General features: G+C 47.1%; 1 protein-coding gene across 1 annotated transcript in view; it reads left to right on the top strand.

Annotated features, from left to right (window-relative positions):
* The window catches only part of IMPG1 (interphotoreceptor matrix proteoglycan 1), a 325,385-nt gene that overhangs the window by 137,728 nt on the left and 162,817 nt on the right, over positions 1-24,840 (top strand). The window contains exon 5 of the mRNA XM_069726677.1: positions 21,468-21,538. Coding sequence (XP_069582778.1) covers positions 21,468-21,538 — 71 coding nt within the window. The remainder of the gene's footprint in view (positions 1-21,467; positions 21,539-24,840) is intronic.

The following is a 24,840-nucleotide window of genomic DNA, read 5'->3' on the forward strand; positions in this document are numbered from 1 at the left end:
AATGTCTGTTCGCGGAAGGTGTATGTTTGCTATCTAGCGCCCGACTTATCCAACAGCACGTAACACACATTACAGCTACCAGTTGCTGTGTCCGCCTGTACGGCGCTGTGCGCTTGCTCTGCGCTTTCCTGACCCAAGCCTGGGTGGTTAGTGGCGTTCGTCTGTGCGGCACCGCACGCAATCTTGTGCCTTAATATTATTTAGTTTCCTTACACACCCAGTTGTGGTGTTGTGCCAGCAAGTGTCTAATCGGACTTCAATCCTAGTTGGGTTTGAGTTCGCTGACTCCTTGCTCGCGCTCTATGTGCGGTACCGCGGTCTTGTGACGCAACAGGATCGCTTCCTTCACGCAGGGTGTAGTTAACCTGTGCGTGTATACTTGTAGTACCGCCATATAGTCCGTCTTACTAGCAGCAGGGTTTTTCCTGCACGGTGGACCTCGGACTGTGAACGCACCTAGTTCCATTTCATCTTGTACTTGGTGCGTTCCGCCAGTCCTTAACATAATACTAGCGCCAAGATCTGGCTAGTAAATGATGGACGATCAGCGTTCACAGCGGTACATCCAGCAGCTGGAGGGAAGGTTGGCGGCTCTTGAGCGTTCAACCTCAGCTGTGGATGTCACTGCTGTCGCTGTTCAGGCTGCTAGTGTTGCTGCAGCCACCTTGTCCACTGCCGCTCCTGTCCCGACTCTAACTCGCCTCCCGCTTCCAGAGAAATTCTCTGGTGACAGTAAGTCTTGTAGGGGTTTCGTGAGTCAGTGCTCTATCCATCTCGAGCTTCTGGCCTCTCGTTTCCCTACAGAGCGGGCTAAGGTGGGATTTATAGTGTCTCTTCTTTCGGACAGGGCGTTGCAGTGGGCTACGCCGCTATGGGAGCATAGCGATCATGTGGTGCAGAGTGCTCCGTTGTTTCTGAGCACTCTGAAACAGGTCTTTCTAGGACCTCGTGTCACCCATGATACGGTGCTCCAATTGTTGGCATTGACTCAGGGCTCGTCCTTGGTCAGTCATTTTGCCGTCCACTTCCGCACCTTAGCATCTGAGCTGGAGTGGTCGGATAAAGCCCTCATTCCAATATTTTGGAGGGGGCTGGCTGACCACGTTAAGGACGCCCTGGCCACTAGGGAGATTCCCGCCACACTGGAGGAATTAATAACTCTATCCACTCATATTGATCTCCGTTTCCACGAGCGGAGGTTAGAGCGAGCCCAGTATAGGCAGAGATTTTGGCTGGCTCCCACCTTCGCCAAACCTTTGGAATCTCCAGACCAGGCTCCTGAGTCCCATGAGCCTGTGGTAGAGTCACGAGCGGGATCTAAGTCCCGGACCGCTCGAGCACTCCAGATTTGTCATCTTTGCCAACAGTCTGGACATCTTGCCTTCAGATGTCTCCAGCGGTCGAGGAGACGTCAGCGTCTAGTGGTAGTTGGTGGAGGTGCACTAGACACGGCGACGTTTGCCTCCAAATTGTCCTTTAAGGGGACAATAACATTGGGCTCATCCTCTCACTCGGTAGAACTCTGCGTGGATTCTGGGGCGGAGGGCAATTTTATGTCTTCAGCCTTCGCCCAGCGTCACGCAATTCCTCTGGTCATGCTATCTCAACCAGTAACGGTACGAGTGGTGAATGGGTCGACACTGCCCACACAGATTACACATCAAACTATCCCTTTTACTCTGTCCATGTCACCATCTCATCAGGAGATTATATCTCTACTCGTCATTCCTGAGGGAATTGATGAGGTTCTCTTGGGGATACCTTGGTTACGGTACCACTCTCCTCACTTCGAGTGGTCCTCAGGCAGAATTCTGAGATGGGGTGAATCTTGTGGGAACAGGTGTCATCGAGAGTGCGTTCAGGTTGCTACTACAGAGGTACCCGCAGATCTTTCCTCTCTCCCCAAGCAATATTGGTCTTATGCAGACGTGTTCTCCAAAAAGGCAGCGGAGACCCTTCCGCCCCATCGCCCCTATGACTGTCCTATTGATCTCTTGCCTGGTGCTGAGCCTCCCCGGGGTCGAGTCTATCCATTATCTCTCCCGGAAACGGAGGCAATGTCTCAGTACATTCAAGAGAATCTGGCAAGAGGGTTCATCAGGAAGTCAGTGTCACCTGCTGGGGCAGGGTTCTTTTTCGTGCAGAAGAAGAATGGAGAATTACGTCCATGCATAGACTACAGGGGTCTTAATGCTATCACAGTTAAGAACAAGTACCCTTTGCCTTTGATATCTGAGCTTTTCAATAGGCTTCGGGGAGCTAGAGTGTTTACTAAGCTAGATCTGCGGGGTGCTTATAACCTGATTCGCATCCATGAGGGGGACGAGTGGAAAACGGCATTTAACACCAGAGATGGGCACTATGAGTATCTGGTGATGCCCTTCGGGCTCTGTAATGCACCTGCCGTTTTCCAAGACTTTGTCAACGACATCTTCCGGGATATGCTTTCCACCTCGGTTGTAGTCTATCTGGATGATATTCTCATCTTTTCTCCAGATATTGACTCCCACCGGAGAGATGTTGGCAAAGTCTTCGACCTCCTACGGGCAAACTCTCTTTATGCGAAGTTGGAGAAGTGTGTGTTTGAGCAGGAGTCCTTACCTTTCCTGGGCTATATCATCTCCGCCCAGGGATTGGCTATGGATCCTGCCAAACTGCAGGCTGTGATGGACTGGCAAGAGCCCCATTCTCTTAAAAAGGTGCAGCGCTTTATGGGGTTCATAAACTATTACCGCCAGTTCATTCCCCACTTCTCAACTCTGGTTGCTCCCTTGGTAGACCTCACCAAGAAGGGAGCAAATCCCAAAGTGTGGTCTGAAGAGGTCTCCAGTGTTAGGACTGGCGGAACGCACCAAGACAGATGGTATAGATGCGTTCGCAGTCCGGGGTCCACCATGCAGGTGAAAACCTGCTGCTAGCAATTAGCAGACTATATGGCGGTACACTAGAGTATACACGCGTGGGTTAATCTCACCCAGCGTGAAAGAAGCAATCCTGTTAAGGCACAGGACCGCGGTACCGCACCTAAAGCGCGAGCAAGTAGTCAGCGAACTCAACCCCAACTGGGATTGAAGTCCGATTAGACCCTTGCTGGCGCAACACCGCAACTGGGTGTGAAATGAAACAGAAGAGCATGCAGTGCTGCACTGACGAACGCCACTAACCACCCAGGCTTGGGTAAGGAAAGCACAGAGGAAGTGCACGGCGCCGTACTGGCGGTCACAGCAACTGAACGCTATAATGTGTGACTAGTGCTGTAGGATAAGTCGGGCGCTAGGTAGCAGCCATACACCTTCCGCGAACAGTCATACTATAGGGTAGGGGTATCCAAGGACGACTTGCACTCACAACATACACACATTAGCAATTGTTTGACAATACTAGCGCATGGCCGTGCGGTCATGCACAGTTTATATAGCAGCAGCACAGGAAGTGGCCACAGCACTTTTGCCCTTCTAGGACCTGCCAAGAGGACCAATGGAATGTGCTGCAGAGCCTGAGCACATGACCCTCGATCTCCAACGGGAGACCTTACGCTGGGCATGCTCAGTACGTGCAGACAAGGACTTAGTCCCAGAGAAGTTCGCTCGCTGCTGACCAGCACAGACTTTAATAGCAGAGACTGGAGAAGCAGCAGTAACTCTCAGAACAGAGTGAGAATGAGCAAGACGCTGGGACCGACATCCTTGCTGAGCAGACTCCACTGCGGCTGGACAAGAATGGGAGACCGCAGCGGAGGTGGCCCGAGATTCCCCCTGTGCAGAAGCGGGAACTCGACCCCTAACATTACCCACCCCCTGCTTGGGCCTCGCTACGTTCGAAGGCAGCAATGAGCTGCGGAGCCCGAATGTGCTCAGCAGGCTCCCAGGACCTATCCTCAGGGCCGTAACCCTTCCAGTCCACCCAAAAAAATTTTTTGCCACGTACCACCTTGCACCCCAAGATAGCGTTCACCTCGAAATCGTCCGTAGACGAACCCGATGTCCCGGCAGATGACTCAGAAAACCGAGACATGTATACGGGCTTAAGGAGGGACACATGAAAGGTGTCGGTGATACCAAGGCGTGGAGGAAGGGCCAGACGGTAGACCACAGGATTAACCTGTTCGAGGACCTTGAAGGGACCCAAGTAGCGAGGAGCAAATTTAGTGGACTCAACTCGCAGCCTGATGTTACGGGCGGAGAGCCACACCAAGTCGCCAGGAGCAAAGGACGGGGCGGGGCGCCGATGAGCATCGGCGGAGGACCTCATTCTCTCCTTAGAGGCCCGAATGGCATCCTGAGTGCGGTCCCAAATATCCCGTGCCTCCACAGCCCAGTCTGCCACCCTGGAGTCTGCGGAAGACACGGGCATAGGCACAGGTACCCGTGGATGCTGACCATAGTTGGGGAGGAATGGGGTTTGTCCAGTGGAGTCGGCTACGGCGTTGTTCAGCGGAAACTCTGCCCATGATAACAAGGATGCCCAGTCATCCTGCCTGGCTGAAACAAAATGTCGCAGGTATGTGACCAAGGTCTGGTTGGCCCTCTCTACCAACCCATTCGTCTCAGGATGATAAGCGGAAGAGAGATTCAACACAATACTGAGAAGACGACACAGCTCTCTCCAGAACCGAGACGCAAACTGGGGACCCCGGTCACTGACAATTTTGTCAGGCATACCATGTAGGCGGAAGATGTGCTTAATGAACAACGCAGCCAAGGCCCGTGCAGAAGGTAACCGTGGTAGCAGCACCAAATGCACCATTTTTGAGAAATGATCGGTGATGACCCAAATGATGGTACAGCCGCGAGACTTGGGCAAACCCACGACAAAGTCCATCCCGACCATCTCCCAGGGCCTATCTGCCACCGGCAAGGGATAGAGCAACCCAGCTGGCCTTTGACGCGGAGATTTATTTTTGGCGCAGGAGACACACGCCAGAATATAATCCCTGACATCCCGGACCATATGCGGCCACCAGTACGTCCTCGCCAGTAGCGCAGATGTCCTCTTTGTCCCAAAGTGTCCACCCACTCTGGACGAATGAGCCCAAGAGAGAACCTCCGGTCGCAAATTAATGGGCACAAAAGTCTTGCCCGGAGGCACAGACTCAAGCGAAACCGGTGCTACGGTTCTCAGGCTCTCAGAGGGAACAATAAGCCGAGGCTCCTCTTCCTCCTCTTCAGTTGACATAAGGGAGCGAGAGAGAGCATCAGCACGAATATTCTTCTCCCCGGCGAGAAAATGAAGAGAAAAGTGGAACCGGGAAAAGAACAAGGACCATCTGGCTTGGTGAGAATTTAGCCGCTGGGCTGTCTGTAAGTAGACCAAATTTTTGTGGTCAGTGTAAACCTGGAAGGGAAACCGCGCACCTTCCAGAAGATGTCTCCACTCTGAAAAGGCCAACTTCATTGCTAGCAGCTCCCTATCCCCGATGGAGTAGTTTCTCTCCACTGGCGAGAAAGTCTTAGAGAAGAAGAAGCATGGATGCTTCCGACCTTGAGCATCCTTCTGGTAGAGGACTGCTCCAGCACCAACGGACGAGGCATCCACCTCCATTAGGAATGGCTTATCCACATCGGGACGATGTAAGATGGGAGCGCTAGCAAAGTGGGACTTAATAGAAGTGAAGGCCTTGGAGACCTCTTCCGACCACAATTTAGGATTCGCTCCCTTCTTGGTGAGGGCTACCAAGGGAGCTACCAGAGTTGAGAAGTGGGGAATGAACTGGCGGTAATAGTTAATGAACCCCATAAAGCGCTGCACCGCTTTAAGAGAATGGGGCTCTTGCCAGTCCATCACAGCCTGTAGTTTGGCAGGATCCATAGCCAATCCCTGGGCGGAGATGATATAGCCCAGGAACGGCAAAGGCTCCTGCTCAAACATACACTTCTCCAACTTAGCGTAAAGAGAGTTTGCCCGTAGGAGGTCGAAGACTCTGCCAACATCTCTCCGATGGGAGTCAATATCTGGAGAAAAGATGAGAATATCATCCAGATAGACTACAACTGAGGTGGAAAGCATATCCCGGAAGATGTCGTTGACAAAGTCTTGAAAAACGGCTGGGTCATTACAGACCCCGAAGGGCATCACCAGATACTCATAGTGCCCATCTCTGGTGTTAAACGCCGTTTTCCATTCGTCCCCCTCACGGATGCGAATCAGGTTGTAAGCACCCCGCAGATCTAATTTAGTAAACACTCTAGCTCCCCGAAGCCTATCGAAGAGCTCGGATATCAAGGGCAAAGGATACTTGTTCTTAACGGTGATAGCGTTAAGACCCCTGTAGTCTATGCATGGACGTAGTTCCCCATTCTTCTTCTGCACGAAGAAGAACCCTGCCTCAGCAGGTGACACTGACTTCCTGATAAACCCTCTTGCCAGATTCTCTTGAATGTACTGAGACATGGCCTCCGTCTCCGGGAGAGATAATGGATAAACTCGACCCCGGGGAGGCTCCGCACCAGGCAAGAGATCGATAGGACAGTCATAGGGGCGATGGGGCGGAATGGTCTCCGCCGCCTTCTTGGAGAACACGTCTGCGTAAGACCAATATTGCTTGGGGAGAGAGGATAGATCTGCGGGTACCTCAGTAGTAGCAACCTGAACGCACTCTCGATGACACCTGTTCCCACAAGATTCACCCCATCTCAGAATTCTGCCTGAGGACCACTCGATGTGAGGAGAGTGGTACCGTAACCAAGGTATCCCCAAGAGAACCTCATCAATTCCCTCAGGAATGACGAGTAGAGATATAATCTCCTGATGAGATGGTGACATGGACAGAGTAAAAGGGATAGTTTGATGTGTAATCTGTATGGGCAGTGTCGACCCATTCACCACTCGTACCGTTACTGGTTGAGATAGCATAACCAGGGGTATTGCGTGACGTTGGGCGAAGGCAGAAGACATAAAATTGCCCTCCGCCCCAGAATCCACGCAGAGGTCTACCGAGTGGGAGGATGAGCCAAAGGTAATTGTCCCCTTAAAGGACAATTTGGAGGCAAACGTCGCAGTGTCTAGTGCACCTCCACCTACTACCACTTGACGCTGACATTTCCTCGACCGCTGATGACATCTGGTGGCAAGATGTCCTGACTGTTGGCAAACATGGCAACCCTGGAGTGCTCGAGCGGTCTGGGACTTAGATCCCGCTCGTGACACCACCTTAGGTTCCTGGAACTCAGGAGCCTGGACTGGAGATTCCAAAGGTTTGGCGAAGGTGGGAGCCAGCCGAAACCTCTGCCTACACTGGGCTCGTTCTAACCTCCGCTCGTGAAAACGGAGGTCAATGCGAGTAGATACTGCTATTAACTCCTCCAGTGTGGCGGGAATCTCCCTAGTGGCCAGAGCATCCTTAACGTGGTCAGCCAGCCCCCTCCAAAATATAAGGATAAGGGCTTTATCCGACCACTCCAGCTCAGATGCCAGAGTGCGGAAATGGACGGCAAAAAGGCTGACCAAGGACGAGCCCTGAGTCAGTGCCAACAGTTGGAGCGTCATGTCATGGGTGACACGAGGTCCTAGAAAGACCTGTTTCAGAGTGCTCAGGAATAACGGCGCACTCTGCACCACATGATCGCCACGCTCCCACAGCGGCGTAGCCCACTGCAACGCCCTGTCCGACAATAAGGAAATTATAAAGCCCACCTTAGCCCGCTCTGTAGGGAAACGAGAGGCCAGAAGCTCGAGATGTATTGAGCACTGACTCACAAAACCCCTACAGGACTTACTGTCACCAGAAAATTTCTCTGGTAGCGGGAGGCGAGATAGCGTCGGTACAGGGGCGGCAGTGGACAAGGTAGCTGCAGCCACACTTGCAGCCTGAACAGCGACAGCAGTAACATCCACAGCTGAGGATGAATGCTCAAGAGCCGCCAACCTTCCCTCCAGCTGCTGGATGTACCGCTGTAAACGCTGGTCGTCCGCCATTTACTAGCCAGACCCTGGCGCTAGTATTCTGTTAGGACTGGCGGAACGCACCAAGACAGATGGTATAGATGCGTTCGCAGTCCGGGGTCCACCGTGCAGGTGAAAACCTGCTGTTAGCAATTAGCAGACTATATGGCGGTACACTAGAGTATACACGCGTGGGTTAACCTCACCCAGCGTGAAAGAAGCAATCCTGTTAAGGCACAGGACCGCGGTACCGCACTTAAAGCGCGAGCAAGTAGTCAGCGAACTTAACCCAAACTGGGATTGAAGTCCGATTAGACCCTTGCTGGCGCAACACCGCAACTGGGTGTGAAATGAAACAGAAGAGCATGCAGTGCCGCACTGACGAACGCCACTAACCACCCAGGCTTGGGTAAGGAAAGCACAGAGGAAGTGCACGGCGCCGTACTGGCGGTCACAGCAACTGGACGCTATAATGTGTGACTAGTGCTGTAGGATAAGTCGGGCGCTAGGTAGCAGCCATACACCTTCCGCGAACAGTCATACTATAGGGTAGGGGTATCCAAGGACGACTTGCACTCACAACATACACACATTAGCAATTGTTTGACAATACTAGCGCATGGCCGTGCGGTCATGCGCAGTTTATATAGCAGCAGCACAGGAAGTGGCCACAGCACTTTTGCCCTTCTAGGACCTGCCAAGAGGACCAATGGAATGTGCTGCAGAGCCTGAGCACATGACCCTCGATCTCCAACGGGAGACCTTACGCTGGGCATGCTCAGTACGTGCAGACAAGGACTTAGTCCCAGAGAAGTCCGCTCGCTGCTGACCAGCACAGACTTTAATGGCAGAGACTGGAGAAGCAGCAGTAACTCTCAGAACAGAGTGAGAATGAGCAAGACGCTGGGACCGACGTCCTTGCTGAGCAGACTCCACTGCGGCTGGACAAGAATGGGAGACCGCAGCGGAGGTGGCCCGAGATTCCCCCTGTGCAGAAGCGGGAACTCGACCCCTAACATCCAGGGCCTTTTCTTCTACTAAGTCTCATTTTGCTAGCGCTCCCATCCTACATCGTCCCGATGTAGATAAGCCGTTTATAATGGAGGTGGATGCCTCTTCCGTTGGTGCTGGAGCAGTCCTCTTCCAAGAGGATGCTCAAGGTCGGAAGCATCCGTGCTTCTTCTTCTCCAAGACCTTCACACCAGCGGAGAGGAATTATTCCATTGGGGACAGGGAGTTGCTAGCGATGAAATTGGCTTTCTCAGAGTGGAGACATCTCTTGGAGGGTGCTCGTTTTCCCTTTCAAGTTTTTACAGACCACAAAAATTTGCTATATTTGCAAACAGCCCAGCGGCTAAATTCTCGCCAGGCCAAATGGTCCTTATTCTTCTCCCGATTCCACTTCACCCTCCATTATCTCGCTGGGGAGAAGAACATTCGAGCTGATGCTCTTTCTCGCTCTGTTGTGTCATCTGAGGAGGAGGAAGGAGAGCCTCGGCTTATTGTTCCTTCTGAGAGCTTGAGAACCATGGCTCCGGTGTCGCTTGAGTCTGTGCCTCCGGGCAAGACTTTTGTGCCCATAAATTTGCGACCGGAGGTTCTCTCTTGGGCTCCTTCCTCCAGGGTGGGTGGACACTTTGGGAAAAAAAGGACATCTGAGCTGCTGGCGAGGACGTACTGGTGGCCGCATATGCTTCGAGATGTCAGAGATTACGTTCTGGCATGTGTCTCATGCGCCAAAAATAAGTCTCCTCGACAACGGCCGTCTGGGTTACTCTATCCCTTGCCGGTCGCAGACAGGCCCTGGGAGATGGTCGGGATGGACTTTGTGGTGGGTTTGCCCAAGTCTCGCGGCTGTACCGTCATTTGGGTTGTTACCGATCAATTCTCGAAAATGGTGCATTTGGTGCCGCTCCCACATTTACCTTCTGCACGGGCCTTGGCAGCGTTGTTCATAAGACATGTCTTCCACCTACACGGCATGCCAGACAAAATTGTCAGTGACCGGGGTCCCCAGTTTGCGTCTCGGTTTTGGAGAGAGCTTTGTCGTCTTCTCAGCATTGAGTTAAATCTCTCTTCCGCATATCATCCCGAGACGAATGGGTTGGTGGAGAGGGCCAATCAGACTCTGGTCACATATCTGCGACATTTTGTTTCTGCCAGGCAGGATGACTGGGCATCTTTATTACCATGGGCAGAGTTCGCCCTTAATAACGCTGTAGCTGACTCCACCGGTCAGACTCCTTTCCTCCTTAATTATGGCCAGCATCCGCGGGTTCCTGTGCCTATGCCCGTGTCCTCTGCTGACTCCAGGGTGGCAGACTGGGCAGTGGAGGCACGGGACATTTGGGACCGCACTCAGGATGCCATTTGGGCCTCGAAGGAGAGAATGAGGTCCTCCGCCGATGCACATCGGCGCCCTGCCCCGACCTTTGCTCCTGGCGATTTAGTGTGGCTCTCCGCCCGTAACATCAGGCTGTGTGTAGAGTCCACTAAGTTTGCACCTCGCTACTTGGGTCCCTTCAAGGTCCTCGAACAGATTAATCCTGTGGTCTATCGTTTGGCCCTTCCGCCACGCCTGGGTATCACCGACACCTTTCATGTGTCCCTCTTGAAACCCGTGTATATGTCCCGGTTCTCCGAGTCATCTGCTGGGACATCGGGTTCGTCTACGGATGATTATGAGGTGAACGCTATTTTGGGGTGCAAGGTGGTACGTGGCAAAAAATTTTATTTGGTAGACTGGAAGGGTTATGGCCCCGAGGACAGGTCCTGGGAGCCTGTTGAGCACATTCGGGCCCCGCAGCTCATTGCTGCCTTCGAACGTAGCGAGGCCCTAGGAGGGGGGGTAATGTTAGGAGTCGAGTTTCCTCTGCTGCACAGGGGGAATCTCGATCCGTCTCCGCTGCGGTCTCCCATTCTCCTCCAGCCGCAGTGGAGTCTGCTCAGCAGGGACGTCGATCCCAGCATCTCGCTCAGTCTGACTCTGTGCGAAGAGTTACTGCTGCTTTTCCTGCTTCTGCCATTGAAGCCAGTGCTGGGCAGCGGCGAGTGGACGTTTCGGGATCTAAGTCCTTATTTGCACACACTGAGCATGCCCAGGGCAAGATCTCCTGTTGGAGATCGAGGGTCACATGCTCAGGTACTGCAGCACATCCCATTGGTCCTTTTGGCAGGTCCTGAAAGGGCAAAACTTCTGTAGCTGTTTCCTGTGCTGCAGCTATATAAACTGCGCATGACCGCACGGCCATGCGCTAGTATTGTCTTGTAAATATGTGTGTGTGTTGTGAGTGAAAGTCGCTCTTTAAATACCCTCCCTATTGAATGTCTGTTCGCGGAAGGTGTATGTTTGCTATCTAGCGCCCGACTTATCCAACAGCATGTAACACACATTACAGCTACCAGTTGCTGTGTCCGCCTGTACGGCGCCGTGCGCTTGCTCTGCGCTTTCCTGACCCAAGCCTGGGTGGTTAGTGGCGTTCGTCTGTGCGGCACCGCACGCACTCTTGCGCCTTAATATTATTATTTAGTTTCCTTACACACCCAGTTGCGGTGTTGTGCCAGCAAGTGTCTAATCGGACTTAAATCCTAGTTGGGCTTGAGTTCGCTGACTCCTTGCTCGCGCTCTATGTGCGGTACCGTGGTCCTGTGACGCAACAGGATCGCTTCCTTCACGCAGGGTGTAGTTAACCCGTGCGTGTATACTTGTAGTACCGCCATATAGTCTGTCTTACTAGCAGCAGGGTTTTTCCTGCACGGTGGACCTCGGACTGCGAACGCACCTAGTTCCATTTCATCTTGTACTTGGTGCGTTCCGCCAGTCCTTAACACAGTTTAAATGATTTTTTTATTTTCACGTCTCTGTGTTATAAACTTTAGTGAAACACTTGAGGGTTTAAAGTTCTCACTAAACATCTAGATAAGTTCCATGGAAGCCTAGATTCCAAAATAATGTCACTTGTGGGGGGTTTCTACTGTATAGGCACATCAGTGGCTCTGCAAACGCAACATGATGCCTGCAGACCATTCAATCAAAGTCTGCATTCCAAAACGTCACTACTTCCCATTCCGAGCATGGACATGGGACCAAACAGTAGTTTTCTCCCACATATGGGGTATCAGCCTACTCAGGATAAATTGGACAACAACTTTTGGGGTCCAATTTCTCCTGATAACCTTGTGAAAATACAAAATTGGGGCTAAAAATAATTTTTGAGGAAAAAGAAAGATTTTTTATTTTCAAGGCTCTGCATTATAAACTTTAGTGAAACACTTTGGGGTTTAAAGTTCTCACAACACATTTAGATAAGATCCTTGGGGGGTCTAGTTTCCAATATGGGGTCACTTGTGGGAGGGGTTTCTACTGTTTAGGTACATCAGGGGCTCTGCAAATGCAACGTGATGCCCGCAGACCATCCCATCAAAGTCTGCATTCCAAAACAGCGCTCCTTCCTTTCCGAGCCCTGCCATGCGCCCAAACAGTGGTTCACCCCCACATATGTGGTATCAGCATGCTCAGGACAAATTGCACAACTTTTGAGGTCCAATTTCTTTGGATTCTCTTGAGAAAATAAAAAATTGTGGACTAAAAGATCATTTTTGTGTAACAAAATGGATTTTCTTTATTTTCACGGTTCTACATTCTACACTTTTGCGAAACAATTAGGGGTTCAATGTGCTAAGCACACATCTATATAAGTTCCTTTGGTGGTCTAGTTTCCAAAATGGGGTCACTTGTTGGGGGTTTCCTCTGTATAGGCACATCAGGGGCTCTCCAAATAAGACATGGCATCTGATCTCAATTCCAGCCAATTCTGTGTTGAAAAAATAAAATGGTGCTCCTTCCCTTCCAAGCTCTGCATTGTACCCAAACAGTGGTTTACTCTCACATATGGGGTATCATCATACTCAGAACAAATTGAACAATTTTTGGGGTCCAATTTCTCCTGTTACCCTTGGGAAAATTAAAAATTGGGGGTGAAAAGATCATTTTAGTGAAAAAAATATGATTTTTTATTTTTCCAGCTCCACATTATATACACTTCTGGGAAGCACTTAGGGGTTATAAGTGCTCACCACACATCTAGATAAGTTCTTTCGGAGGTCTAGTTTCCAAAATTGTGTCACTTGTGGGGGGGTTTCCACTGTTTAGGCACATCAGGAGCTCTCCAAACGCGACATGGCGTCCGATCTCAATTCCAGCCAATTTTGCATTGAAAAGTCAAATGGCGCTCTTTCCCTTCTAAGCTATTCCATGCACCCAAACTATGGTTTACCCCCACATATGGGGAATCAGCTTACTCAGGACAAATTGCACAACAATGTTTAGGGTCCAATTGCTCATGTTACCCTTGGGGAAAAAAATTTGGGGGCAAAAAGATAATTTTTGTGAAAAAAATATGATTTTTTATTTTTACGTCTCTACAATATAAAAGGGTAAGAAAAAAAATTGGACCCCAAAAGTTGTTGTGCAGTTTATCCTGAGTACGCTGATACCTGAAATGTGGGGGTAAACCAATGTTTGGGCGCATGGCAGAGCTCAGAAGGGAAGGAGCGCTGTTTGACTTTTCAATGCAAAATTGACTGGAATTGGGATGGGACACCAAGTCGGGTTTGGAGAGCCCCTGATGTGCCTAGACACTAAAACCCCCCACAAGTGACACCATTTTGGAAAGTAGACCCCCTAAGGAACTTATTTAGATGTGTTGTGAGAGCTTTGAACCCCCAAGTGTTTCACTACAGTTTATGACGCAGAGCCATGAAAATAATAATTATTTTTTTTTCACAAAAATTATATTTTAGCCCAGCTTTGTATTTTCCCAAGGGTAACAGGAGAAATTGGACCCGAAACGTTGTTGTCCAATTTGTCCTGAGTACGCTGATACCCCATATGTGGGGGGAACCACCGTTTGGGCGCATGGCAGAGCTTGGAAAGGAAGGAGCGCCGTTTGGAATGCAGACTTAGATGGAATGGTCTGCAGGCATCACATTGCGTTTTCAGAGCCCCTAACGTACCTAAACAGTAGAAACCCCCAAAAGTGACCCCATATTGGAAAATAGACCCACCAAGGAACTTATCTAGATGTGTTGTGAGAGCTTTGAACCCCCAAGTGTTTCACTGCAGTTTATATCGCAGAGCCGTGAAAATAAAAATTCTTTTATTTTTTCACAAAAATTATTTTTTAGCCCCCAGTTTTGTATTTTCCCAGTGGGAACAGAACTTGGACCCCAAAAGTTGTTGTCCAATTTGTTATGAGTATGCTGGTACCCCATATGTGGGGGGAACCACCGTTTGGGTGCATAGCAGAGCTCGGAAAGGAAGGAGCACCGTTTGGAATGCAGACTTAGATGGATTGGTCTGCAAGCATCACATTGCATTTGCAGAGCTACTGATATACCTATCTAGATATGTTGTGAGAACTTTGAACCCCCAAGTGTTTCACTACAGTTTATAATGCAGAGCCGTGAAAATAAAAAATCATTTTTTCCCACAAAAAGGGTTTTTTAGCCCCCCAAATTTTTATTTTCCCAAGGTTAACAAGAGAAATTGGACCCCAAAAGTTGTTGTCTAATTTGTAGTGAGTATGCTGATACCCCATATGTTGGGGTAAACCCCTGTTTGGTCGCACGAGAGAGCTTGGAAGGGAAGGAGCACTGTTTTACTTTTTCAATGCAGAATTGGCTGGAATTGAGATCAGACGCCATGTCGTGTTTGGAGAGCACTTGATGTGCCTAAACAGTGGAAACCCCCAATTCTAACTGAAACCCTAACGCAAACACACCCCTAACCCTAATCCCAACTCTAACCATAACCCTAACCACACCCCTAACCCGAAAATGCCCCTAACCCTAAACCCAAACACACCCCTAACTCCAACACACCCCTAACCCTAATCCCAACCCTAACAACACCCCAAAATCCAACACACCCCTAACACTCATCCCAACCATAACCCTAACTACACCCCTAACCCTAATTCCAACCATAAATATAATCCAAACCCTAAACCTAACTTTAGCCCCAACCCTAACCCTAACTGTAGCCCCAACCCTAACTCTACATTTAGCCCCAACCCTAACCTTAACTTTAGCCCCAACCCTAACTGTAGCCCTAACCCCAACCCTAACCCTAGCCCTTACCGTAACCCCAACCCCAACCCTAGCCCTAACCCTAGCCCAAACCTTAACACTAGCCCCAACCCTAGCCCTAGCCCTAACCCTAGTCCTAACGCTAGCCCCAGCCCCAACCCTAGCCCCAACCCTAGCCCTAACCCTAGCCCTAGCCCCAACCGTAGCTCTAACCTTACCTCCAACCCTAACCCTAGCCCCAACCCAAGCCCCAACCCTAGCCCCAACCCTAGCCCTAACCCTAGCCCCAGCCCCAACCCTAGCTCTAACCTTAGCTCCAACCCTAACCCTAGCCTCAACCCTAGCCCCAACACTAGCCCTAATCCTAGCCCCAACCCTAACCATAGCCCCAACCCTAACCCTAACTCTAATGTGAAAATGGAAATATATACAATTTTTAAATTTTATTATTTTTCCCTAACTAAGGGGGTGATGAAGGGGGGTTTGATTTACTCTTATAGCGGGTTTTTTGCAGATTTTTATGAACGGCAGCCATCACGAACTAAAAGACGCTTTTTATTGGAAAAATAGTTTTTGCGTCTCCACATTTTGAGAGCTATAATTTTTCCATACTTTGGTTCACAGAGTCATGTGATGTCTTTTTTTTTGCGGGATGAGTTGACGTTTTTATTGGTACCATTTTGGGGCATGTGATACTTTTTGATATTTCGCTTTTTATTCCAATTTTTGTAAGGCAGAATGACCAAAAACCAGCTATTCAAGAATTTCTTTTTTTTTTTTGGGGGGGGGGCGTTTATACCGTTCCGCGTTTCGTAAAATTGATAAAGCAGTTTTATTCTTCGGGTGAGTACGATTACAGCGATATCTCATTTATATTTTTTTATGTTTTGGCGCTTTTATACGATAAAAACTATTTTATATAAAAAATAATTATTTTTGCATCGCTTTATTCTGAGGACTATAACTTTTTTATTTTTTGCTAATGATGTTGTATGGCAGCTCATTTTTTGTTGGACAAGATGACGTTTTCAGCAGTACCATGGTTATTTATATCCGTATTTTTAATCGCGTGTTATTCCACTGTTTGTTTGGCGGTATAATAAAGCGTTGTTTTTTGCCTTGTTTTTTTTACGGTGCTCACTGAAGGGGTTAACTAGTGGGACAGTTTTATAGGTGGGGTCGTTATGGACACGGCAATATTAAATATGTGTAATTTTATTGTTTTGTTTTTTAATTTAGATAAAGAAATGTTTTTATGGGAACAATATTTTTTTTTTCTTTATTTAGGTTTTTTTTTTTACACATCTGAATATTTTTATTTTATTTTATAACATTGCCCGGGGGGATAATCATGTTATAAGGTCAGATCGCTGATCTGACACTTTGCAGAGCACTGTGTCAGATCAGCGATCTGACATGCAGGGCTGCAGGTTTACCAGCGCTTGCTCTGAGCTGGCGCTTGTAAGCCATCACCCTGCAGGACCCAGAAGTAGCCCCGTGGCCATTTTGGAACCGGGGCCTGCAGGGAGAAGGAGGTAGGAGACCCTCGGAGCAACTTGAGCACATCATGTTGCTCCGAGGGTCCAAGGGAAGCACGCAGGGAGCCCCCTCCCTGCACGATGATTCCCTATACCGCCGGAACACAATGTGATTATGTTTGATCGCGGTGTTCTGGGGATTAGTGTGTCGGGGGCGGTCCGTGACCTCTCCTGGCACATAGTGCCGGAAGTCAGCTGCGATAGTCAGCTGACACCCGGCCGCAATCGACCACGCTCCCCCCGTGAGCACGGCCGATCGCATATGAAGTGCTATCCCATCGGTGGTCATACGGGCCCACCCCACCTCGACGGGAAAGTACAGTTAGGGCCAGAAATATTTGGACAGTGACACAATTTTCGCGAGTTGGGCTCTGCATGCCACCACATTGGATTTGAAATGAAACCTCTACAACAGAATTCAAGTGCAGATTGTAACGTTTAATTTGAAGGGTTGAACAAAAATATCTGATAGAAAATGTAGGAATTGTACACATTTCTTTACAAACACTCCACATTTTAGGAGGTCAAAAGTAATTGGACAAATAAACATAACCCAAACAAAATATTTTTATTTTAAATATTTTGTTGCAAATCCTTTGGAGGCAATCACTGCCTTAAGTCTGGAACCCATGGACATCACCAAACGCTGGGTTTCCTCCTTCTTAATGCTTTGCCAGGCCTTTACAGCCGCAGCCTTCAGGTCTTGCCTGTTTGTGGGTCTTTCCGTCTTAAGTCTGGATTTCAGCAAGTGAAATGCATGCTCAATTGGGTTTAGATCTGGAGATTGACTTGGCCATTGCAGAATGTGCCACTTTTTGGCACTCATGAACTCCTGGGTAGCTTTGGCTGTATGCTTGGGGTCATTGTCCATCTGTACTATGAAGCGCCGTCCAATCAACTTTGCAGCATTTGGCTGAATCTGGGCTGAAAGTATATCCCGGTACAATTCAGAATTCATCCGGCTACTCTTGTCTGCTCTTATGTCATCAATAAACACAAGTGACCCAGTGCCATTGAAAGCCATGCATGCCCATGCCATCACGTTGCCTCCACCATGTTTTACAGAGGATGTGGTGTGCCTTGGATCATGTGCCGTTCCCTTTCTTCTCCAAACTTTTTTCTTCCCATCATTCTGGTACAGGTTGATCTTTGTCTCATCTGTCCATAGAATACTTTTCCAGAACTGAGCTGGCTTCTTGAGGTGTTTTTCTGCAAATTTAACTCTGGCCTGTCTATTTTTGGTATTGATGAATGGTTTGCATCTAGATGTGAACCCTTTGTATTTACTGTCATGGAGTCTTCTCTTTACTGTTGACTTAGAGACAGATATACCTACTTCACTGAGAGTGTTCTGGACTTCAGTTGATGTTGTGAACGGGTTCTTCTTCACCAAATTAAGTATGCGGCGATCATCCACCACTGTTGTCATCCGTGGACGCCCAGGCCTTTTTGAGTTCCCAAGCTCACCAGTCAATTCCTTTTTTCTCAGAATGTACCCAACTGTTGATTTTGCTACTCCAAGCATGTCTGCTATCTCTCTGATGGATTTTTTCTTTTTTTTCAGCCTCAGGATGTTCTGCTTCACCTCAATTGAGAGTTCCTTTGACCGCATGTTGTCTGCTCACAGCAACAGCTTCCAAATGCAAAACCACACACCTGGAATCCACCCCTGACCTTTTAACTACTTCATTGATTACAGGTTAACGAGGGAGACGCCTTCAGAGTTAATTGCAGCCCTTAGAGTCCATTGTCCAATTACTTTTGGTCCCTTGAAAAAGAGGACGCTATGCATTACAGAGCTATGATTCCTAAACCCTTTCTCCGATTTGGATGTGGAAACTATCATATTGCAGCTGGGAGTGTGCACTTTCAGCCCATATTATATATATAATTGTATTTCTGAACATGTTTTTGTAAACAGCTAAAATAACAAAACTTGTGTCACTGTCCAAATATTTCTGGCCCTAACTGTACGTCATATGTCAGAAAGGGGTTAAGACAACCCATGAAATTGAATTTTTTTTATAACTAAAGGATTCATTAATAACACTAATACACTTTTTTTGCTGAAAAATTGATGATTGTGACCAAATGATCCAAGGATATGTCTTGAACGAGCCAATCCTATATAAAACAATTTAGAGTGTGCAAACATTTCAAGTCAAAGTACGACTGAAGTACTCTTTTCTGTATTCTCAGTTTGTCTTGCTAAGACATTTTCAATGAATATGAATATTTTGATCATATGCATTAGCTAAATTAAACTGTCTATGCTAAGGCAATGTTGCAGAAGATGCAAACCCATTAAAAAGACAAATTCCTCAAATTCTTCAATTTCCTCAAAGACAATTTTCTTAAATACAGTACAGACCAAAAGTTTGGACACACCTTCTCATTTAAAGATTTTTCTGTATTTTCATGACTATGAAAATTGTACATTCACACTGAAGGCATCAAAACTATGAATTAACACATGTGGAATTATATACTTAACAAAAAAGTGTGAAACAACTGAAAATATGTCTTATATTCTAGGTTCTTCAAAGTAGCCACCTTTTGCTTTGATGACTGCTTTTTGCACACTCTTGGCATTCTCTTGATGAGCTTCAAGAGGTAGTCACCGGGAATGGTCTTCCAACAATCTTGAAAGAGTTCCCAGAGATGCTTAGCACTTGTTGGCCCTTTTGCCTTCGCTCTGCGGTCCACGTCACCCCAAATCATCTCGATTGGGTTCAGGTCTGGTGACTGTGGAGGCCAGGTCATCTGGCGTAGCACCCCATCACTCTCCTTCTTGGTCAAATAGCCCTCACACATCCTGGAGGTGTGTTTGGGGTCATTGTCCTGTTGAAAAATAAATGATGGTCCAACTAAATGCAAACCGGATGGAATAGCATGCCGCTGCAAGATGCTGTGGTAGCCATGCTTGTTCAGAATGCCTTCAATTTTGAATAAATCTCCAACAGTGCCACCAGCAAAGCACCCCCACACCTCCTCCTCCATGCTTCACGGTGGGAACCAGGCATGTAGAGTCCATCCGTTCACCTTTTCTGCATCGCACAAAGACACGGTTGTTGGAACCAAAGATCTCAAATTTGGACTCATCAGACCAAAGCATAGATTTCTACTGGTCTAATGTCCATTCCTTGTGTTTTTTAGCCCCAAAAAGTATCTTCTGCATGTTGCCTGTCCTTAGCAGTGGTTTCCTAGCAGCTATTTTACCATGAAGGCCTGCTGCACAAAGTCTCCTCTTAACAGTTGTTGTAGAGATGAGTCTGCTGCTAGAACTCTGTGTGTCATTGACCTGGTTTCTAATCTGAGCTGTTGTTAACCTGTGATTTCTGAGGCTGGTGACTCAGATAAACTTATTCTCAGAAGCAGAGGTGACTCTTGGTCTTCCTTTCCTGGGGTGGTCCTCATGTGAGCCAGTTTCTTTGTAGCGCTTGATGGTTTTTGCCACTGCATTTGGGGACACTTTCAAAGTTTTCCCAATTTTTCAGACTGACTGACCTTCATTTCTTAAAGTAATGATGACCACTCATTTTTCTTTACTTAGCTGCTTTTTTCTTGCCATAATACAAATTCTAACAGTCTATTCAGTAGGACTATCAGCTGTGTATCCACCAGACTTCTGCACAACACAACTGATGGTCACAACCCCATTTATAAGGCAAGATATCCCACTTATTAAACCTGACAGGGCACACCTGTGAAGTGAAAACCATTCCCGGTGACTACCTCTTGAAGCTCATCAAGAGAATGCCAAGAGTGTGCAAAGCAGTAATCAAAGCAAAAGGTGGCTACTTTGAAGAACCTAGAATATAAGACATATTTTCAGTTGTTTCACACTTTTTTGTTAAGTATATAATTCCAAATGTGTTAATTCATAGTTTTGATGCCTTCAGTGTGAATTTACAATTTTCGTAGTCATGAAAATACAGAAAAATCTTTAAATGAGAAAGTGTGTCCAAACTTTTGGTCTGTACTGTATGTATTGTTATTGTTATCCTTGTGTGCATATATACATTGAACACTGGTAAAATTGCAAAAGTAGGAGTAATTAATCTATTTAATGTTCACAGTAGGATGGATAAACATCTTAAGGCCCCTTCACATTAAGCGACGCTGCAGCGATACCGACAACGATCCGGATCGCTGCAGCGTCGCTGTTTGGTCGCTGGAGAGCTGTCACACAGACCGCTCTCCAGCAACCAACGATGCCGGTAACCAGGGTAAACATCGGGTAACTAAGCGCAGGGCCGCGCTTAGTAACCCGATGCTTACCCTGGCTACCATCCTAAAAGTAAAAAAAAACAAACACTACATACTTACCTACCGCTGTCTGTCCTCCAGCGCTGTGCTCTGCACTCCTCCTGTACTGTCTGTGTGAGCACAGCGGCCGGAAAGCAGAGCGGTGACGTCACCGCTCTGCTTTCCGGCTGACCGACGCTCACAGCCAGTACAGGAGGAGTGCAGAGCACAGCGCCGGGGACAGACAGCGGTAGGTAAGTATGTAGTGTTTGTTTTTTTTACTTTTAGGATGGTAACCAGGGTAAACATCGGGTTACTAAGCGCGGCCCTGCGCTTAGTTACCCGATGTTTACCCTGGTTACCAGTGAAGACATCGCTGGATCGGTGTCACACACGCCGATCCAGCGATGTCAGCAGGGAGTCCAGCGACGAAATAAAGTTCTGGACTTTCTTCAGCGACCAACGATCTCCCAGCAGGGGCCTGATCGTTGGTCGCTGTCACACATAACGATTTTATTAACGATATCGTTGCTACGTCACAAAAAGCAACGATATCGTTAACAATATCGTTATGTGTGAAGGTACCTTTACACATGAGAAAGCAGCACTTATCTTCACCAATTAAGGCTTATTACTTGCAATAGATTAGAGCAGCATGTGTGGTTCTTTTAGGCTTTCCAGACCTGATTGACATTGCACCTTATTTCCTAGGAAGGATGAAAGGTCTACAGAAGGCACTTTCTCTCCAGTAATAATTGAGGACCCTCCTGTGTCCACAACTGGTAAGTCATCTCAAATGATTAACAATACTAGCATTAATGATTTATACTAATTACCATACTACTAATTATAACTTCTACCAAGTCAAACTACAGAATGGCAGCTGTCAGCTACCACTGTAAAAAAAACATAACATAATGACATCTATAAGAATTGCTGATTTTAAAAATGGTCCATTCTATTAAAAGGCACTGGGGCACGCTTACCAGTCACAGTTTCCAAACTTTTTAAAATGCATGGGATATTTCTAAACTAGAAAGTTATTGGATTGCCAGGTTGGATTTGTTGCCAGCTCAGATTGCTTGTTTAAAGGGCAAGACAACTTGCAAATTTAAAAACGGATAAATCTTTTGACGACTTTGGCAAAAAATGTTATTAACAAAATCCTATAAACAGAATTACAATATTAGGATGGCTTCACATATACTTAGGGGCCAAAAGATCAATAGATCAAATTGTTTATGATAGTTGCGCTAACATTTTGCAAATTATCATGTTTCATTCCAGTTCAAAGCAGCTCTGCCAATCTGGCCAGAACTGGAGAGGTGAATGTTACTCTAATTCTTGTCTCGAATAACATTTCTGGAGAGGAAGACGAATATGTTAAGTGTCATATCTTATACCATCACATCTTATTCCTGCATGCACTTCATTAAGATTGGCTTACAAAACACCAATCTCAATTTGTCGGGGCTGCAGTTTTTTGGAAAAATGCCACTGCAGTTTTAATGCAGTTTTTTCAAGCCAAAGCAAAATGAATCCAACAGGTAGAAGTATAAAAGTGACCATATAACTTAGGCAGAAGTAGGTTAGTAATCTTAGGCTGGTTTCACATTTGCGTTTAAATCCGCAACGTTTAAAACGCATCCGCAAGTGGTGAAAATAACGCATGTAAACGCGTACAAACGCTGCATTTTTTAGACGCATGCGTTGTCGCATGCGGTTAAAAAACGCTGCGTTTGTACACGTTTACATGCGTTTTTTCCTGCGTTTGCGCTTTTGGTACGCATGATGAGAAATTTCACAAGCTGGTTTTTGCTCATTCTGCCTCACAAAAATTGGAATAAAAAGCAATCAAAAATGTCACGTGCCCAAAAATGTTACAAAAAATGTCAACTCGTCCCGCAAAAAACAAGACCTCACATGACTCTGTGGACCAAAATATGGAAAAATTGTAGCTCTCAAAATGTGGTAACGCAAAAAATATTTTTTGGAATAAAAAGCGTCTTTCAGTGTGTGACAGCTGCCAATCATAAAAATCCACTAGAAAACCCCTTATAAATAGATATCAAACCCCCTTCATCAACTCCTTAGTTAGGGAAAAATAAAAAAATTAAAAAAATGTATTTATTTCCATTTTCCCATTAGGGTTAGGGCTATGGTTAGGGCTAAGGTTAGGGTTAGGGTTACGGTTAGGGCTAGGGCTAGGGTTAGGGTTAGGGTTAGGCTTAGGGATAGGGTTAAGTTTAAAGTTAGGGTTTGGATCGATTTATCACCTTGATGGTAGCTTAGGGTTAGGGTTTGGATCCCTTTATCACCTTGATGGTGGGGGGTGGCTCATCAGTGTTTAGACTTGTTTTTCTCTATTGAAACGCATGCGTTCAAAAATGCAACCAAACGCATGTGCTTAAAAACGCATATGTTTACCTAGACAGCAATGCTTTTTTTTACGCAAACCATGCGCAATCGAACGCATGTGTTTACTGGCGGCAAATAGATGCTTCTAAAATTACTACATGTTGCATTTCCGCGCCAAGCCGCAAGCGACAAAAAGAAGCATGCGTCGTCAAACGCGGCAAAACGCAAACAAAAAAATGCATGCATTTTTAATGTTAAATATAGAAAAACACGACGCATGCGTTTATATGCGGTACAAACGCTGCAGCCAAAAACGCAAATGTGAAACCAGCCTAACAACTGTTACACAAATGTTCTAGTGACTGATCATTTTACTGATGTAGCCATGCAGATTTTAGTTCGTATTGACCATTACAGTTATTCTATCGACCGAGAACAACTTTACAAGAAATACTAACTGTGGCAGATAAGATCTATCATAATAATTAAAAGAAAAGAAAAGGGAATATCCAGCACGTCCATCCAGTGTAAGTAAAATATCCAAAATTTTGGATATTTTACTTACACTGGATGGACGTGCTGGATATTACATTTTCTTTTCTTCTACTTCAGCTGAAATCATCAGCAGATACGGCACCCACCAGCTACATTCATTTGCAACGGCTTACAGATGCATGTCTCGGTGTGTCAAGCTCCTAAACTTCCCTCTCCCACCTCCTCTTTTTCTAGAATGTTCACATAATAATTAAAAATATAAAAATTGGACGAAAATTTCTAACTTGGTTAAATAATAGTGATCTTTTATCAGATGGCTAAAATGATTATTTGTTGTACAATTTGACCCTACAAATGTTTGTTGCGGTTGAAATCATCCATTTTAGGCCAAATGTTAATGGGCAGCTTAAAGGTAAGGTACCGTGTTTGTAGGTCATTAATAAATCACTGTAATGTGGCATAACATGCTGCTATAACCAAGTTTGAAATGCATGTGAAACAGATTTCATGTGCTATATGAGTTTAAAGAATGCACTGGGGGCTGACATCTTGGTTTTGCAGCAGTAGCAGGGCACTTTCAGTGTCAGATTACGGCACCTCATGGACATAGGAGATAATAGACCGGCGCTGACCCTACCTCTAACATTGTAGCAGCATTAGCAGTGAGCTGGGCACGCCTCTGTGGGCTGCACAACTCACTGCTGTAGGTGTGACTAGCTGCCATTTTATTATAGCCCAGTGCTATCTGCCGAGCTCCACTTACTCTCTATTGCAGGACAGAAGAAGCGCTCACTGGAGCCAGAGGATGGAGAGTGGGGAGTGCAGGTGATTTACCTCTCTGCTCCTCTGTACTCCAAGCAAGCACGTCCTGGGCAGACATCCTCTGCTCCTCACATGCTTCTCCTGCTGTGTCTCCGCCTCCCCCTCACACACAGTCCCTGTGATCTCTGGTAAGCTGCACTCACAGCCTGCAGAGAGGGAGGTGACACCTGGAGAGAGAGAGCAGGGCAGCTGACAGGACAGGGATTAAGGTGGGGGAAGGGGGATGGCAAGAATGTTATTCACAAAAAATGCTGCTGAGCCCACTGTGTTCTGCTTCTCTGTAAACAAGCTGTGCCTCTGATGCAGTAACTGCTGGTGATAGCAGATCACAGGGCAATCACACACAAAATGGCGCTGCCCTGTGATGCTGCTCTTCATTCTGCCCCAGGGATATTAGACCACCCAAAAG

This window comes from Ranitomeya imitator, chromosome 5, assembly GCF_032444005.1.
Source record: "Ranitomeya imitator isolate aRanImi1 chromosome 5, aRanImi1.pri, whole genome shotgun sequence".
Classification (NCBI taxonomy): domain Eukaryota; kingdom Metazoa; phylum Chordata; class Amphibia; order Anura; family Dendrobatidae; genus Ranitomeya; species Ranitomeya imitator.